Here is an 18,716-nt window from a genome sequence, read left to right as displayed (position 1 = left end):
ACCTGCTGCATGATGTTCAGCTCATATTGTCCAAAGTGAAGTGAAATGTCAGTCAGTTTCCGTTACTGCCAGTTTGGTTCTGTCTTTAATATGAAATATTTGGTTATGATCTCCCTGTTCTCTTCCCCCCCCACCCCCAACACACACACATGGACAAGTACTTGAACTTCTTATTTTTATTTCCAAACCGGTATTTTTCTAAAAGTATCAAATGTTGAAATGTGCTGGAAGAAAGTGGTAATGCAGGGAATTCAGAAGTTTTTTTCTTTTAAATGGGTTACCCTTACTCCTTAAGTGGTATTCAGTAATGATTTCATGTCTGTTTTTTCTCTAAATCCTGAAGCGGGGATGCCGAAAGATTTTTTTTTTTTTTTTTTTTTTTAAGGGAATAATCGCTTTGAAAGTTGCAGGCTTGCTTATACAGATAGAACACTGCAGTACAGATATATCTTTTTCTTTTAAGGACTGTCTCAAAACAAATTATGTTGAGTTAATTTTTGTATTCTGCTGTTGTATTTGTTTAAGAAAATGTATTGAAAAATGAACTATTTGTATTGAAATCTTGTTTTCTTATTAACGGACATAACATTTTTTTTCTCTGCTGGAGAGAATGAAACTGAGAAGCATCCACAGCAATGTTTCTTGATGAGTAAATGTTCTAAATGAAGAATTCCCACAAAATAAGACAATGTCAAAATAAATCCAAAGGCAGTGTGCTATTAGGAAAAAAGAATTCCTCAAACTGATGCCCTCCTTCTTTGTCTCATAGAAAATCTCAAATAAGCTTGATTTCTAGAAAAGTGCTGTTGTGGGATCTTGCTCAGGTACTTCATGTTTAATCAACCTATAATTAGTTACAAAATCTTTTCAAATGATTGGGGGTTTTTGTCATGACCAGATGAGTTCTTGCTTTCTTAATGATTTCTATTTAAATTTCTGAAGCAGATAATTTAAAATTTTTTTTAGATATTAAGGAGCACAAATTTGATTATTTTCTGGAAGATCAAGAGTTACTTATAAACTCTGAATTGCAAAGTTTTTAACATGCAGGTAGATAGAGTAAGGGCTGTTGAATACCGGCAGTTGCTTTGCTTTGCTAGTTTTCTAATGCAGAAAAATAGAAGATTCTCATTTAAAAGAGCAAGAAGATAAATTAAGGTTTGTCATGCTTTTCCAGGAAGCAAAAGGGAGTGAAGCACCATTTCTTTCTATTTAATATCCAAGAACTCCTTGACTCCTCATTCTTTCCTTTCTTTTTTCCTTGTTCCATGGGAGTTTTTAGTATCTGCCTGGTCAGTATATAATAATGGTAGAAACTCCTAAGAAGGATTTTAATGCAACATGGTGATAAACTATTTATGTGAATGAACTCTTAGAGGAGAAAGCAAGAAATGCCGTAGGACACAAACAAATATTTATAATTAAAAAAAAAAATCAGATGGGGAGCATGATCAAAAAAAAAAAAAAAAAAGTGAGTTCTGTGAGCCTTCAAGCTGACTTTTCTGTCTGTCTTTTCTGTCAGTAAAACTGAACTGCTCTGACTTACTAAGTGAGGAGAGCGTTTCAAATAAGAAGTGGTATGAACTGAGTACATCCAGAAACTGATCTGCAGATGTAGGCATTTAGTACTGTCACAAGGAGCTGAAAATTGGAATGCCTAAGGCCATGGGTCAGTGTCTTTAGGTGGGGCCAGAACGACTGGATGCTCACTTTCTTCAGTTAAAAGCAGCAAGATAGTCAGCCAGAGAACTTCCTTGTTTCTGTCAATGGCTACAAAAATGCTCCTGCTGTCAGGAGGGAAATGATAGCATAGGTGCAAGTAAAAGGGCTTCTTTTATAGCAATGCCAGCATAAAGTAGGGGTGATGCTTGAAAGTCAAAGGCTGTCTGTTTTTGTCTGATAAGTTTGGAGAGATTATTTCCACTGTTAAAAACAGACTGGAAACAGTAATTGATGAAGGAAAGTATCTGTTGTGATCAAGGCAAGCCTAAGTCAGGAGTTAAATATGTGGAGGGGAAACGTGCTCCTTCCAGCTCCTACCAAATCTGGCATGAAGGGTAGAATACCTAATATAGGAGCATTCCCTAGCACCATCTAGGTGTACAGTGCAGGATTGTAGCTGATGTAAAATATTGTATGCAATTATGTTACACACTGGAGCAGAGAGTAGTGACAATGAATTTTTGGAATGGTAGTTGGCTGCAGTGGCATTGCTTGGGTAGGGGCTGTTCTCTGTTGACACGTCAGTGTCTGCAGCCCTGAGTGGTGTTTCTCCCAGTAATTTTCTTTTTAATGACTTCCCCAATATCTAAGTTTTTATTTTTTTTTCTAGAATCTATGTACATGCTGAAGCTTTTCATAATGCTGGAGCACTTGTAGTCCATCACGAAATTGTTGCAGAACATATATGTAACTTAGTGGGCAGTAAACCATGTCACATTTGGTTTATGTTTGCCATTTGCATCAGAAGTTCCTGTAGAGTATGTATGCAGAAGGGTTCATCTGCCTTGTTATCACAGGAAGGCTAAAAAACAGCCATTTAGAGGAAATTCTGGGGCACTGCTTAGCTCAGATTCAAGGTATTGCCCATGTTATATATTTTAGTAAACCCTCCAGTGGTAACTAGTGTTGGTTTGGGAAACAATCCTGCAAATAAAAATATAGTCGTTATAGCTAAAAAGCTAGTTTCATAGTAGTGCTACTACAAATAAGTAGTTTCATTGGATTAAATATGTTGTGAAACTATTCTTAGCTCACTGAGATAGCCACTCACACATAGCTGTAAGAAAAAAGGCTGTGCATAGTCATTTTGTATTTGATAGATCAAGGTAACACATCATGACCAGGTTGAAATTGCCATGAAGTAGGGATTTTTTATTTTTTTTTTTCCCTATAAGCCTGTTTTGAAATTAGCTGGAATTCTTACTCAAAAGATACAGGAAAGCATCTCATTAGTCTTGAGTATCTTGAAGTATGAGATGGGGGCTATTAATTTAAAGAATTAGTGGGTTAGTTACAAGGCCCAAAAAACCCCATTGCATTTGGGAAGAAATAACTGAGGCAGTATGTTTCAAGTTTTGGGGAAGCAAATCATAGAATCGTTGCTTATTGTGAATGTGTGTACCACTTGACTCACTTAGTGGCTTCTTCTAGAATATGTTCAAGTTTAAAAAAAAAAAAAAGTGAAAGAAAGCCAAAACAAACCCCAAACCAAAAGACAACCAATCATTTAATATACCAGGGCAGAGAGCAGCCTTCTGATCTTAAGTATGCCAAGTGCAAGCTAAGGCTGTAGTCATTTAAATGGCAGAAAGTAAAAGGTCTGAAAAGAGTGACACTTTAAAGGCACAAAGGTTGGGCTATAAGAGAAGCAGAACCCCATTAGGATAAGACAACTAATCTGAAAATAACAGCCCTTATATGTGGCCTTTTTATTTATTTTAAACATAATGTTCAGTTTAAGCATTCTGGTTAGACTGCTTTCTTAATTAGCTAAGAGCTTTCCAATCTGTCTTTTTTAATTACAGTTTCTAAGAGAGAGAGCTGAAAGTTCCAACTGTACTGTTAACAAGACAAGGCATCTTTCAAATGAACCAAGACATGGAATAGTAGTGGAAAGGAGTGTGTGAGCTAGCTAGCTGATGGAGTTGTTAAAGGAGACCAGCGTTTCCATAGATTATAAGAATCAGCGATTGCACACCAAACTCAGGAGTTTAGTCTGATTAAGCTCTTAAGCATTTTAATTCACAAATTATTGTTCCTTTAATGGTAGTGTTTTTCACATTGTGTCTGTAGCAGATTGAAATACTAAGAGTGTTAGTGCTGATTGTTTTCAGCTTTTGAATATTAGCTGAAATTTAAAAGGCAAACAAACTCCCTGGCATGAGCTTTAGAAATAGTGTGGTTGTTGTTTTGCGATGGCGGGCCTAGCTCTGAGAGATGTGTTGACTTGTAGAAGTTTTAGATCTAGAAGTCATCTGATCCAGTGTCCCACTTGGGTTAGGCCAGCACTGAAATCATATTTTCCAGACCACTTTTAAAATATTTTCAAGAGTGGAGATTCTGACAACTCTGTTTAATGCATTTCTATTCTGGACCACGCTCAGTGGGAAGAATTTTCTTCCTATATTGAAATGAAATCCTTTACTGAGTCTTGTCTGTTGCCTCTTGTATTTTCGTTTCAGCATAGATTAGCATGTTTCAGTAGAAGAGCTAGAACAGTGCTCAAATTCTGTGATTGTCTGCATTTAGCTCTGATTTGTGTAGGAAAGCAAGCTATTCAGGGAGTTAATTCCATTATGTTGTCGTTGAAATTCTCTGAGTGACTCGTCCAATTTTGATAAGGCCTAGAAACAGACAGAAATACGACACATTCTTAAGAGTGTGTTCAGGAGTTTGGGGAGCTTACATGTGATATTTTAAAATAATATTTGTAAGAATAAATGCAACATGCCTTGAAGCCTTTGGCTTGTGCTAATACTCGTTGAGTGGCTGTAGTGAGATGTATAAGGCAGAATGCAATTGAAGTAACCTATACTAGCTTTTCATTTGTCTTGCACTCAAGTGATGTAGACAAGTTTGCTGCTATTGTTTGTCACTGACTACATCTTTTCAGAGCAATCTTTAGTTGATCAAGAGATAGCAGGAAACAGCTTCTTGAAAGCTACTCCTGCAGAAGTAGTTAACACAGTAACTGCATTGATTGTCCAAAGTGCTGTTAAGAACAAAAAACTACACAGTGTGAAAGATAATGTTTTACATGGTGTGGAAGCTAAATGTTCTAGTCTAAACCATTCCATGCTGGAATGGTTTGCTTGCACTGAAGAGGAGAGGATTTTTTCTGCTTTCCCTTGACTCTGGTTCATGGTTCCGTTTCTTCCTTTCCAGCTTGGATATTTATGATGCCAGCATGAACAGCTTTGGTCCAGTTAGAAAACTATGCATCCTTTGAGTGATATAATTTGAGTTAGCTGATATAATTTGAGTTAACTGATCAGCACAATCAAACTTACCATATTTGCTATGTAGAGTTGGTCTGAGATGCTGAATTAGCGTAGACAGGCAATGAAGAGAGGAAATGAATGCCATTTTAAGATCCCACTTCCTTTCCTGGTTCTAGTTGAGAAGTATGCTAGGATGTATTTGTCATAAGCTTCAAAAAGCAAACAGGTAAATGAATGCGCTGTTTAGTTCTGGTTGAAATGTTGTTCTTCAAAGTGAAATTGTTTGGTAATTCCTTATAAGTTAGTAACCATTGTTTATATCAGGAGGGAGAAAGTACACTGGCCTTGGATTTAAAAGCAGTTCCACTGGAGGCAAGATCTTCAGGTTGTTGGTACATAAACAACCCCACAATAATGTAGGGACAGGGTAGTGTAAAAGGGATTCTACTAATTGAAATGTATTTTAATGTAGCATATAGCAATTACAAATAAATAGCTGTAACAATAATAGGAGCTTACTTGTAATGAGACTGCTCGTAATAAAAACATGCCTATTTATAGCAGCAGACCTTCTACTTTTGGAGCTGCAGTATTACCTGGAAAGCCTGTAGTCACCATCAGTTTGTCTTGGTGTGAGGGCTGACACTAAAATGTCTTGGATGCGGTTGTTACCCACACTGCAGAACAGGTTTTTAATTCTACTTGCAAGCCAGAGGTTTTCTCCTAACTTGAGGAGGAAATATTGTGAATTTTCACACACAGTCATTGCTTCTCAGTTTGGGGTTGGCATTGGTACATCTGAGGCTGTTGATGGTTCTCCTTCCATCAGATTAGAGTTTTGTCTTTGATAATAGCCCGTAAAAATTTCCACCTCTTGAGTGATCGAGAACATTCTGGCAGAACGTGTAATCTTGTCAGAGCTGATCATGAGTGTTTTGTTAACCTACATCGTCCCCAACCACTGGTGCCTGTCAGAATGAGGAAGAACAGAGGAAATGTTTGGAGTTACCTGCTTAGATCAGTTAATGAACTGATCCTTTTCTTTTAGATACTTCTGAAGAGAACCTGGTCTTAGTTAAGCCAAATACAAGCTGCTGGCCTTTATCTGCCCAAAGAATGGAACGGGTGGAATGGGTGGCTTAATAAATGTTTCTGTTTCTTAAGAATAATTTTTCTGTACCAGTAAAACTGAGTGTCAGAGGGATGGCATGCTTTGACAAATGCTTGTGTTGAAGCCTGAACTGTTGCTCTCTCCAGTTTTAGTTCTTTGCCTCTTGTTTCTGCCCCAATATTGCCCCTCTGTCCCTTGTGTGAATTCAGGAATTCATGGCTTGAACAAATTGAGCAAATCTGTGGCTGCTGAACAAACCAGCATGTGGAGCTGATTTTGTTAAAAAAATGTATTTAAAACCCAAGTATGTTCACTTTCTGGGCTGTTTAGACAGTATTTTTTTTTCCCTCCTGACCTAGTTTGATTACAGAATCATAAGCACTTAAGCACTCACAGTAGAGAAGGCTGTGTAGAAGTAGAAATAAGTGACCACTGATACCGTGGACAGATGATGTCTTTTCCAGGTCAAACTGACACCAAATAGCATTTGAGGAAGGTAGTTGAACTGATGCATTTGATATAAGTTATTTCTTGAAATTTAAACTGCCTTTAATGATACAGTGCTTCAGCATATGGAATAACAACATGATTTAGATTTAAAAGCATATATAAGTATTTTTAGGTATTTCTTCTCTGAAAATAGGTTGAACTGTACTACAAACTTAAAATACCACACTTCTGTGATATAAAGTTGTAAAAACACACTTCCGTTTATTCCCATCTATTTTTCTGATTATTTCTGTAAAAGATTAAATGTGCTATAGTTGGTTTTGTAGTGAAATATTATTAATAAAGTATATTAATCTTTCCTATGTTGTATTTCAGAGATAGAGATTTTTGTTAGTTGGTCTAGTTCGGGCTCTGAAATACCCAAGTTGACAGTGGCCTTGGGAATATATTTCTTTCTGTGAAAATGAGAACGTGGTATTTTACACAGATAAGTTTGAAAGAAAACCATGTTTAGTTTTGTTTTAGAAAATCCAGAAAACAGAGTGGCAACTATAAAACTTCAAGTTATATCTTTCTGTGTGTTTGCTGTAATACACAGGTAAAAAACCCTTTGAAGTTCTGTGAGTGTCATTCCCCCCCACCTACAGCTTGCATAACTTAATGTGGAAAGACATAGCAGCTCTGAAATCACAACTGAACAGTTTTTCTTACTTAATACAAAAGAAGAGTATTGGGTTTTGAATTTTTTTTTTAATGTATCTCTCTGTGGTATTAAAAAAGTGTGATATAAATGCAGAAGACAGATCTGGTAGATTAGAGTATTAATTTATAATTCATTTTCAAGTTAGTCTTTTTGAAGTCTGGCTGTATGTATGTGTTTTATTGGTTTGTTGTTTCGCTTTTCAGGTGCTTGATAGTTGAAGTAAGAGTGCTGGAAGCTGCTTACTCTGGAAAGATTTAGGATAGGTTCATGGACTGTATTATCTTGTTTGGCATTTAGGGTGCACAAAACAGAATACTAAAAGGAAATTTCTAGGAGTTTCTAAGCAGTAAAGTTTAGTTTAACATATCTGAAAAATAGTTAGCTGCAGTTGAACATTTTCTTGTATTGCGCTGTGTAAAATCCTGTAACAAAAAGATGTTATGAATTCTTCGTGAGGTAGTTTGGTAGAGTTAACAACTTCAGGTCAAAGCTTAACTCATTGAATTTTGATATTGAAGTGCATTTTTTTGTGGTGATGTTTGGTTTTTCCCTATTTTCTAGCAAGTACCGTATTTTTTGCAAGCTTGTAGAAAAATGTTAATCCCTTCTGTTGCTAAAATTCAGCATTTTAGGGTCAAATGTGAAAGTTGTCCTAAATTCTGCTGCCCAAGTAAAATTTTTTTTTTGGTTTGTGAAAAAACATCAAAAGGTGTGGTGGGGTGTGGTTGTGTTTGTTTTGTTTTGTTTTGTTTTTTCCTCTTTAAGTTCTGTAGATGCTTGAAGGAGTTCTGTGTCCACTTCAGGTAGGGTTTATTATATAATAGTTAGTCCATTAGTAAGGTTGCATAAGCTCAGGCTGAAAGACTTGTATGCTGTCTGGATCTGATAAAGGCTTACAGCTAAAGAGTGTGCCTGCCACTCCAGAGCAAACTGATGTTCAAAACCGGTGCCCGTTTGTGGTTTCACTGCCTGCACTAGTTTTTCTCTAGTGCTGGCCTGATTTTCTATAAAATTCTTCCTGCTTTGTAGTTGTGCAGAGGATGTCACTGCTGTGGGTGGCATCTTGAAGCTCACCCATGTTTCTGAAAACAATTGCAATTATGAGTTTTTATTTGTCATTGGTCATTTGAATTTAGTTAATGCGTTGTACTGGGGTGGAAATAAGGAGTTGGGAAGGGTGGGATGAGGTAAGGTGCCATTGCTGCTGAGGAAGTTACTTTGAGTACCTTCGTGATGTAGTATGGACTCTAAATTAGTAGGGGTATAGTGTTTGAAATGACAGCGCAGGTGCAGGCTTTGAGCTTTCCAGTCACTTTCCAGCTTTCCAGTGGCAGGTCACTGTAGACAGGGCTGAAGGTGAGCTGGAAGGGAGATCAAGCAGCACTGTGGTATCATCCATTGAGCAGGGTCCTGCAGTTTAACACCTTCCTTTGGACCTCCAGCTTCTGAGAACCGTGGGTGAAAGCATTTGCCTTCGTGAGAGGTAGAAGCAGTACTTCCCCCCTGCCTGCCCATGCCCCCCATCTGAATTATTTTATACCTTCATTACTCTCACTACTATAGGCATCAAAAACCCCCTTGATTACTTATTTCATTATTCTATTTCCATCAGATTTCGAATGCACTCTCTCCACTGGGCTTTACAATCTCCTCCAGCTTTACCATCCCCCCACCCTCTGCACTGAAACTGATGGTTAGGAGTGCTCTGAAGTGCTGTATTATATTAGCATATATTTAAAGTATGTGAGTAACCTTATGGGTGTAGATTAATTCACAAAAAAACCCTCAAAAAACCAGCAAACCAAAAAAACCACCAACCTGTAAATTATACCATACTGTACAAATATATATTTTGATTCATAAATATCTCCAAATAAGAATCCTGAGTAGTGGGAAGATAATGTAGTATTTCTGCAGTTTAAAATATTAAGCACAATTACAATCTAATAGTGTTCCTTTAAAAGGGCAGGCCCCTTCATTTGCTCTCCCATGCTTCTCAGTTGAAAATGTTCATTAATTTATCTTTTTTTCCCTGAAATTTGGCATGGTAGCCAGAGGAGCTTAAATATAGTTTTTGACAGCCGTATGACTGTTTGAATAGGCTGCCTAATTTAGAGAATTATCTGTGTGCTTGTCTGTCACTGATGGATATTGCCAAAATGATCAAAGAAAAATAGGACATTGTGTTTAAATAAGGCTATTTCTATGTTCTGTAGGCAAAACAGGAGCAATTTGAGCTGAAATTGTTCTACACTTCTTTGTCTCATTGTGAATCCTAGATGTATTGTACACAATCTGTCTGCTAGTAAGGGTTGCCTGATTTAAGCTTACAGGCATGAAATTTCTTAAAAACCTACTGTAAAGATGTGTCTCTTGTACAGAATTATGAAATACTTAGCAGGATTTCTCTAAGAAACAAATGTATATGCTTTAGGACACAGCCATTTTTTTGTTTTTATTTCCGGCTGTGCAAGTATGAGTGGAAACCGAAAAGAACAGCTATGTTTCTATTTTCTTGTAGGTTTTTCTTTTAAATTTGTGTTTAGGTGGGTTTTGTGTGTCTCATTCCTAATACCCCCCCTTATTGTTCTCCTTAAGAGGGGTTAGTTTTGGGGTTTTTTGTACTTGGTGGGGGTCTGGGATAACACTGGTCCTCTCATTAGTATAATTATTTTCTTTTTTGTCATGGTATGGGGGTGATTGCCCAGTGTGGAATGAGACAGTTCACAGCATTCCCTCTTCTGCAGAGGAGGTGTGGAGAGTTGTGGCAAGATTTCCATATGCCAGGTGAGATCTGTCCCGTTAGCTGAGGTTTTTGCATGGAAGTCATATTGCACTGTGGGAGAAGAGCTTTCTCTAGAAACAGTATCACTGCTGTGGAATTAATACTTGCCGTCTTTGTATCTTTTCTGGAGAAGCAATACTTTGCCCATAAATAACTGAGTTGGCTGCTACATAGGTTTTTTTTTTTTTTTTTTTTTTTGTGGCTAGAACTTCTCTGGACTTGGCTCTTTGGCAGTTTGATGGTTTCTCTGGACCATTTTAATCAAAAGAATGAAAAAAAATGGGAAAGAATAAGATTTTTAAACAATACAAACAACTGGTGGGATTCAGAAGGGGAAATGGGGACGGAGAAGAGGGACAAGGCCTGGGGGCTCTCGGAATCAGACCATTGCACTAAGACAATCAGTATCATGTTTTATTTGTTGAATGGAAACTGTTTCAAACTGTGCTGTCTTAAGACAGGCTTAACTATTCTCAGACAGATGGGATTTAGTTTGTTCCACTTCAGCTGCTGTAGAGAATATTCTGAAACTTTATATGAAAAGTTGACTAGTTCTGACAAATGGATCTTAACGTTCACTAGCTTCTCTACTCTGCGGTCCTAGCTGTGACTCCCATACAATGTAGTTTAAGGAAAATGAACAGGGTTTTTGCCTTAACTAGCAAAGTGAGAACGGTATAATCTGTTACAGTTCAAAGGACTTTCACCAGTTCTACTGTTTACATGCACAAGAAAGTGATTTGGGAGAGGTTTGTCTTACACACAGGTAGTAGGCAAGTAGACCTCTAGTAGCCTTGAGACAGCATCTACAGCCCTGAACTTGCCCCAGAGCTTATGTTGATGTTTCCCTGAAGTCTTTTGATTCTCCAAATTACTTCTGCTCTCAGGGACTTGAAGTTAGTGTACAGCACCCTATTTTCATAGTTCTTGTCTTTTACTCCCCAACACTGACTGTCCCTGCCTGTGAAACTTCTTATCCCAATTTCTCAAGTCTAGCTTCTTAAATTTAAAGTTTTGGGGGCAACCTTTGAACTGACATTGACAAATCATCAGTGGCATTTGTCTCTAGTCCTAATGTGAAGATGATAGAACAATTGCAGAATGAGAACTAACTCTCTGAATATGCTCTTCCTGCTCTGGCCCCTGCCTTGGTTTATTTTTATTCTGTACTTTCTTCTGAGATTTGGGACACAAAACAGATTATTTCCCGCCACAGTACATGTGTTAGTAACACAGGAATTCTACTTTGGTTACGTTAGACTGCCCCAAAACATATAAACGTGGTTCACTTGGATCTGCTGCTCAGAGACCAGTAATGTATTAATTTTGACAATCTCTGAAAATTTTTTTACAAACATGCATCCAGGACACTTTTTTCCCCCCCTTAGGTATAATTTTGTATACTCTCTGTGCATATGCTTTCTTTCCACTAAGTGCTTTTTCTCTTAATATGGACTTGCCATTTAAGATGTAGTTTCTAATTTGTTTATGCACATTGGTCTTGATGTATGGTGTATATCCCACTGACTGTTGCACATTAACATTATGGCTTTATGTAGGAGAACTTTTTCTTGCTGTAACTTGACATAAGCAACAGTGCTTTTTTTCTTTTCATTTTCTGTTACGTGTTATTTGGTGCCTTAAGTTGTCTGTGCTGTACCCCAGACAGCAACTTAAAAGTAGTGCAAGAGGAGGGTGTTCTTATAAAAGTCATGTTTGTTTTCAGATGAATGACCTGAGTGTAAGTTATGCTGTTTTAAAAGGAAGTACTAATCTGCTTATGAAGTATTATTTTGTTACCATTTTAATACAACAGGTAACAGTGATGTTAATTACTGGAAAATTGAATAGATTTTTTTTTTTTTTTTTTTTTTTTTTTTTTTTTTTTTTTTTTTTTTTTTTTAAATGGGGATGTAGTTCTCTCAGGTCTTAAATCCTTGTTTGTCGGGTGTTCTTGGGACTGTACTTAAGTCGTATGAAAGAAAGATGGAAATTCTGTCGGGTTTGTCTGTTGTTTTTAATCCAATTATATGTGATTTCTGTATAGATCTGCTTCTGATGAGCAGGGCTTATCTGGCAATTTAATTTCAGTAAAGAAAGCTTTTTTTTAAGCCAGAATCATTTGTTATTATCCAGGAAGCAAGAATAAGAAGGGCTGTGGTTGGGGCAGTATTAGAGTAAGTAAATGTAATTTGTGTTTCAGTTTTATGGGCTATGTTACTTCAGTATTGTCAGCTGAGCTTTCAATCATCTTTTGAGTTCATTGATACTTTTTCCATGTCTTCTGGCTGAATCATAACTGAAGCAATTTTGATGTTCTGTACTGCTTACAAATTGAGATTGTCTATTATTTAATGTACTTATTCTATGTCGACTATATTTCCAATTAATGGGTTGCTTTTCAATATTTTTACTTTGCTTCATTTACCATACGATACAATGTATTTTCTATACCTCATAATGCTTTTATGCTCCTCTTTAATCACTATCATAGTGCACTTTGAATCCCTGATTGTCTTGTCTAAGTTCTAACAAGATGATCCAGGATTATTTTTTTAAGTATAATTTTATTTTTTTATCTTTTGTAACCACTAGGGTTGTGATGAATGAGGTACAGGTGGATTTTACTTGCTGTCTTGTGCATGGAAGCAGGGTAACTGTGTTTGATGCTTTGTTCTAGATTTATCTTCCCACAATGGTTCTCCATCCTCACCTTCTGTCTAGTCAGGTGAATTATGTAGTTATTTGTATCCCGTGTCTTTTTTTCTCAAAGGATGTTTCCCATGATTTGGGTCAGCAATTCTGCTATTTATTTGTAGATTATTTTTTCATCCTAAATCTAAAACCCCAACATTTTTTCTTGCAAAATATTATTAAATCTTATTAAGTCTTGCATGAAAATGAGTTCAGGCTTTTGTAGATTTAGTACCTTTTTGTTCACTGTAAATGAATGCATAGTCTTGAGAATAAACAGGTTCTGTGTTGATTTTTCCCTCTCATCATCATCATCAAGTCTGGTAGAACTCAAATCTGACCTCTGCAGAACAGCTGAAAATAGAGCAGTAAGCTTCAAGTAACTTTGAAAAAGCTGTACTTAGGGCTGTTACGGCAGCTGTAGCGTGGGGCAATGAAGGTAGCACTTGGCATTGGATTCAAGCCCAAAGATGACACTTCTGTTCACATTCACCTGCCTTGATAATTAGGAGGGCTGGAATTGTTTCTGCTCATACTGATTATGCTTGTTTGAGAATGTATTAATCCTGGGCAACTGGACATTTCAGCCTTTCAGTCCATGTGAATGCTGTTTTGAGCTATTCAGTGGAATATTGTAGGTTTTACAATGCAGTTCTTGAGAAGAAGCCGGTCTTTGATGTAGTGGTTTAGTTTCAGGGTGCTGTCAAAATAGTCATTGCCAGCATAGCTGTAGCATACGGTCCTTGATTATGAAAAATACGGAGCAGATTGGCATATTCTAGCTAGGCATTTGGTTTATGACATAAAAATAAAACTTCATTCCCAACAGTCCTGTAACGTAAAAATGAACCACTTGGCACTAGGAGGGTGATCAGTAAAGTAGAATCAATGGGCAGTTTGTGGTCTTGTAGAATTCTTGAGCAAAGTCTCCTTCCACTTCTGGCTGTTTCAAAACTCATTGTCTGAATTTCTACAATTTTTTCACGCTTGAGTGACTGGGTGGGAGGATTGAGTACTCCTTGGGGTACCTCTTTGTACTTGAGGTCATCTCCGGAAGTCTGTTGTAGGAGTTGGTGTCTTAGTGAAGAGGACCCTTTCTGCAAGGAGGAAAAGGTTTGTCTGCTGTGAACATAGTTCTCCGGAAGTTAATTTACAAGGCTGCTTGCAAGGATTCCAGTGTGTGTCTTTGCAGTGGGAATCTTGATTGGCTCCTCTTCACCCCTTTAAATCCATCAGGTAACTTTTTGTGTAGAGGCATTAGAAGTGCAAATGTCCACTGATTTGCAATTAAAATTACTGTTTTCTGGTGCCTTTCACTTCGTTTTTTTTTTCCTGTTCGATTGGGATGGTATTGTATGTGTGTGATTGAAAGGAATTAAAGGAATTGGATATGAAAGATCTTAAAGGAATGTTGCTTTCCTACCTAACTTCCTCTGTAAGCAGTGGTGTCAGATTTGGTAATACAAATGTAACATTGTCTCTTGTAGGATAATCATGGGTCAAACCGGAAAAAAATCTGAGAAAGGACCAATTTGCTGGAGAAAACGTGTCAAATCAGAGTATATGAGACTGAGGCAGCTCAAGAGGTTCCGCCGTGCTGATGAAGTAAAGGTACTTTATCTTTTGGTTCTATTGCTTATAAAATTTTACAAGTATTGATTATTTTCTCAAGTATGTATCTTACAGTTAACATTTGCTATAACAATTTCTTTGAATACTTTGTCAACCTACTGAGAACTTGTCTTAACTCTATGGTCTTATAAACAGGTATGATCACGTTTATATGTGATTGGGTTGAGAATGTCAGGTATCAGAAGAAGTTGTGGAGAGCTGATATGGCAACTTGTTTAGCTACATATTCTTCCAAATTCCATTTGGAATTTAGTTCCATGCTGAGTGTGTGACTCTCTAAATGTGAGAACATGGTATGAATTGAAGAAAGGGATGATGAACTATATTGAACCTCACTGACATTTAAACTAAATTTGTATGTTTTGAGTACTTTTCCTTTGCTACAATGTGTCTGGTTAAATGTTAGAATGCCTTAAGATGCTAACAGATGAATTTAGAGTCTTTCATTTATTTATAATGTTGTGGTTAATTTTCAGAGTATGTTTAATTCTAATCGTCAGAAGATACTGGAAAGAACTGAAATCTTAAATCAAGAATGGAAACAACGTAGGATACAGCCTGTTCACATCATGACTTCTGTGAGCTCATTGCGCGGGACCAGGGAGGTTGGTTAACATGTGTTGTGGTAATTCCACTTACAAGGTTGTTGGCACGTTTTCGTTTTATTACTGGAAAGTTCACTGTTTATATTTATCTATTTATATATTTGTATTTTTATTTATTTTTATAGTTTTATTTCTATTTTTTTCCAGCATGATATGACTTGGCAGCTCAGTGTGTTTTGTATGAGCGTCTTAAAGAATTTATTTATTGTGTACTTTGATTGTATGATTTCTGTAAAGCAATAAATATGTAGCAGGCTCCCTGGCTTTGAATGACACACGAAAGTGAAACTTCTTTATTTCTGGTTGTGATTGGATCATGCCTCAGCATCCTTTAATCAAACTGTCTCCATGGTACTGGGAGTTTACTCTTGCCTCCTGTTGGAGGTAGATTATCGAATCCTTGTGTTGCTAAATTTGTGAAAAATGCTTCCATAGTTGTGGCGTAATTTGAGCACCTCAACTGGTTTCCACAGAATTGGTAAGGTTGGAAGGGACCACTGGATCTCACCTAGTGCAGCTTTCCTGCTCAGCAGGGTTGTCCTAGAGCGTGTTACTCAGGGTTGTGACCTGTGTCATGGTAGCTTCAACAGTGATTTAAGCCTATTCCAGCTTTCTATAATTCATCCCAGCTTAATTTGCTGTATTTCTAAGTTGCTCTGTAGGCATTTCTTCACACTTAACAAGTTTGAAGATGTTTTTTATCTGTAATAATCTGAAAAGCAAATTCTTTTCAATAGAGTGAGAATGAAAACACTTTATTGTGAATAGGTTAAAAAAAGCAAGGTGAAGTACTTCAGCTGCAAAGAAATTTGCAGAGTTTATTTTCCTAAAATTTTAGTGGAGAATGGGGGAGTGGGAGTGTGTCAGAGGTGCATTTGTGTGCATGCATGCTCAAATGTGAGCAGGTGAGGGCCTTTGAGTGTTCTCTTTTAAACGTTCTTGAATATGCAATTACTCGTGTACAGCTGTATAACTATTGTGTGGGATCAGAACTGATAATAATTGACACAGGTACACATCCAATTTTCACTTTTTTTGTTAGTAGAAGATTGTTCCTCTTTTTTCTTTTCTTTCAAGTGTGGTGTTCACTATTCTTTTTATTAATTTCCTGTCTGTATTGATAGAGCACACTAATTACTACATTCTCTGTCTCATGAATCAGAACTCTAATGGCTTGATTTAAGGTTGCCCTAATTTATAGTGAGAGAAACAAGATGAAAAAATGGTGGTGACTTTAAAAGATTACTTTAAAATCATCTTTGCTCAATATGCTGAATTTCTTCAGAGTTGCATAAGACTGTGGCTAGAAATAGAAAGGTTGTGTGAGAGCCTTCTTGTGTTTGGTGCAGAGTGCAGGGCATTGCTGGTGGCAGTCAGCATCAAGTGGAGATCTTACCATGCCCCATGCAGACCTACCAGGCACGACCCTGAGTTCCATACCAGAGCAGAGCAGCGTAACAGAGGCTTAGTACCAAACACTGAGGCACTTCGACGTAGCCCAGTTGTCAGCCTGAGACCTGTAGTTCCAAAGATAAGAGTAGTTAATGCTTTTATGCTTTTACTTTTGTATTTTGCTTTAAAATTATGCTAGATGGCTGCTAGCTAAAAAATTAAACATTAACCTGAAATGGAAATGAAGCGGTAGCATAGGACTGTGTCTAGAATATTAATATACACAGCAGAAATCTAATTTCATTTGCTGCAAATTAAAAAGAAAAAAATAAATCTGGCTTGTGTCATTCTGCCAGGGTACTGTGTCTGTATATTGTTTGTTACATTACTTTGTGTATTTCTTTAGAAATGTGAAGCTCTGTTCATCTTTCCCTTCTGGAAAGGAGAAAGATCTTTTGTCTCCACTTCCTTTTTTCCTTTCAGGTAGCTATGATAGCTGTTCTAAACTTTGTTTTACCTACCTCCAAATCTTCTCTGTTGTACTTCTCCTAGCTTTGTATGTTCCTGTCTGCTTTTGCTTGTAACTTTTTTTCCCGGATTTCTTCATACTGCAGTCCCAAGTATTTGAGAAGCGTTGATCTATGTTTGTTAACCGGAGATTATTAGATGCAAGAATAACGTTATTGTTGTATTTCTATGGATTTTTTTATCCTTTGGAGGCTACACAGATCTCTGAATATCCAAAACAGGAGTGTTGTACCTGAAAAATTCATTGGTGTTACATATTCAGGGTTAATTTTCATTTTTTCCTTTGCAAGCAGTGAGCATAATAAAAGGCTTGAGGATAGAATAAACAAGACAATAATTGGGAAACAAGGCAGGAATTAAAAAGACATATGGAGTTTTTATTTATATAATAAGGTGTCTTGCTGGCATTAAAGAAAAATTACATTTATTTTTATAACATAAATAATACATGATTTCTGCAGTGTATTGATCTGAAGCCAGGGGAATTCACTTGCCTCTCAGATGGTCTGAGTGTAGCAGCAGCAACAGGTACTAAATCTCTTTTGAGGTACCAAACCTAATTTGTATTGTAGGTTGAATAGTCTGAGTAAAATGCTATCACAGCCACTTAATCATAAGTGGAAAAAAACCCATCATGATCTATTAGCAAAGGTATTATTATAAAAATAATTCTTGAGGTCCTTTTCTCTTGCTAAAACTTATTTTCCTCTTATGCCTTAAAAAATTGATGCATTTATCAAAGGTTGATATGGCTCATTTTGAGAAACTCTTTGAATTTTGCCCATTGTGGAATGTTCTGTGGTTTATTTTTGTTTGTTTTTTTCCCTGATGTTGCTAAGTAAGTGTAACTTCAACTTCTTATTTCAGTGTTCTGTTACCAGTGACATTGATTTTCCAAAACAAGTCATCCCATTGAAGACTCTCAATGCTGTTGCTTCTGTGCCTATAATGTATTCTTGGTCTCCCCTTCAACAGAATTTTATGGTAAGTTTAAAAAAGTGTAGGGAGGAGAAAGGTATGGAGAAAAGGGAGGTGTTAATTTTAGAAGTATGCCAGCAAAATCTATTGTTACCCTCCCTACTTTAGGTATTGGTAATAGGGCAGTAACAATCAGAAATAAGGCCCCCAAATAAAATAAATAAAAAGGTAACTTTGCAACTGAATCTCTGTCTTCAATGTACCTCAGTATCTCTAAAATCTTGCTTGTAAAGTTTATTTAATTCAGGTGACCTAGTGTCTTTTTTGGCCATTAACAAGTGTAGTTTTATTTGAAAGTGTCTAATTAGTGTTGTGAGAAATATTTTTTGAGGGATGTGAATTCTTTAATGTAAGGCCATCAACCAACCATCTGTGTCTGTAACAGATATGGTACAGATCAGAATGGTAATTCTTGGGGAATAAAGGGAACTAAATCCTGAAATAGTCTCCCCACATAATGGTCACTCTCATATCTGAGTATGCCCCTTTTTTTTCAGATTAGTTTCACTGTGTGCAGAAGCCATAACATTAGATTTCTGATATAGTATTTCAAAAAGTATTTGACTTTTTGAAAAGCTTAGCTTATTGCAAATCTTTGTCACATCATTTTGTATATGACCACATTTGCTAATTGTTTTGATAATAATTATTATGAAATGGTTTAAACAACAATTTTTTATCAATATACATGCAGAGTCTTTCCACTCATTTTTCTCCTTGCATTCAATTCAACAGTGTTTGGCTATTTTGGATTGCTACAGAATCATGACCACTAGGAAAGTTTATTTTAACAATAGAAGGTTCTTTTGTAGTATTGGAAGATGCAGCTGAGTATCAGGGTCCATAAATTCTATTGATAAAACAAGGGAGTATTAATGCATTTAGTCTATATGCA

General features: G+C 36.7%; 1 protein-coding gene across 8 annotated transcripts in view; it reads left to right on the top strand.

The window, feature by feature from the left end:
* Positions 1-18,716, top strand: part of EZH2 (enhancer of zeste 2 polycomb repressive complex 2 subunit) — a 50,972-nt gene that overhangs the window by 7,659 nt on the left and 24,597 nt on the right. For 6 of the 8 annotated variants that reach the window (XM_040063289.2, XM_040063233.2, XM_040063259.2 and 3 more), the window contains exons 2-4: positions 14,174-14,297; positions 14,795-14,923; positions 17,711-17,827. In XM_040063289.2, coding sequence (XP_039919223.1) covers positions 14,181-14,297; positions 14,795-14,923; positions 17,711-17,827 — 363 coding nt within the window. In that variant the 5' untranslated portion in view covers positions 14,174-14,180. The remainder of the gene's footprint in view (positions 1-14,173; positions 14,298-14,794; positions 14,924-17,710; positions 17,828-18,716) is intronic. The other 2 variants (XM_040063249.2, XM_040063270.2) reach the window with 1 other exon arrangement.

The sequence above is a fragment of the Hirundo rustica genome, chromosome 1, assembly GCF_015227805.2.
Source record: "Hirundo rustica isolate bHirRus1 chromosome 1, bHirRus1.pri.v3, whole genome shotgun sequence".
Classification (NCBI taxonomy): Eukaryota; Metazoa; Chordata; class Aves; order Passeriformes; family Hirundinidae; genus Hirundo; species Hirundo rustica.
Note: the sequence above shows the minus strand (reverse complement) of the source record. Positions and strands in the feature narration are given on the sequence as shown.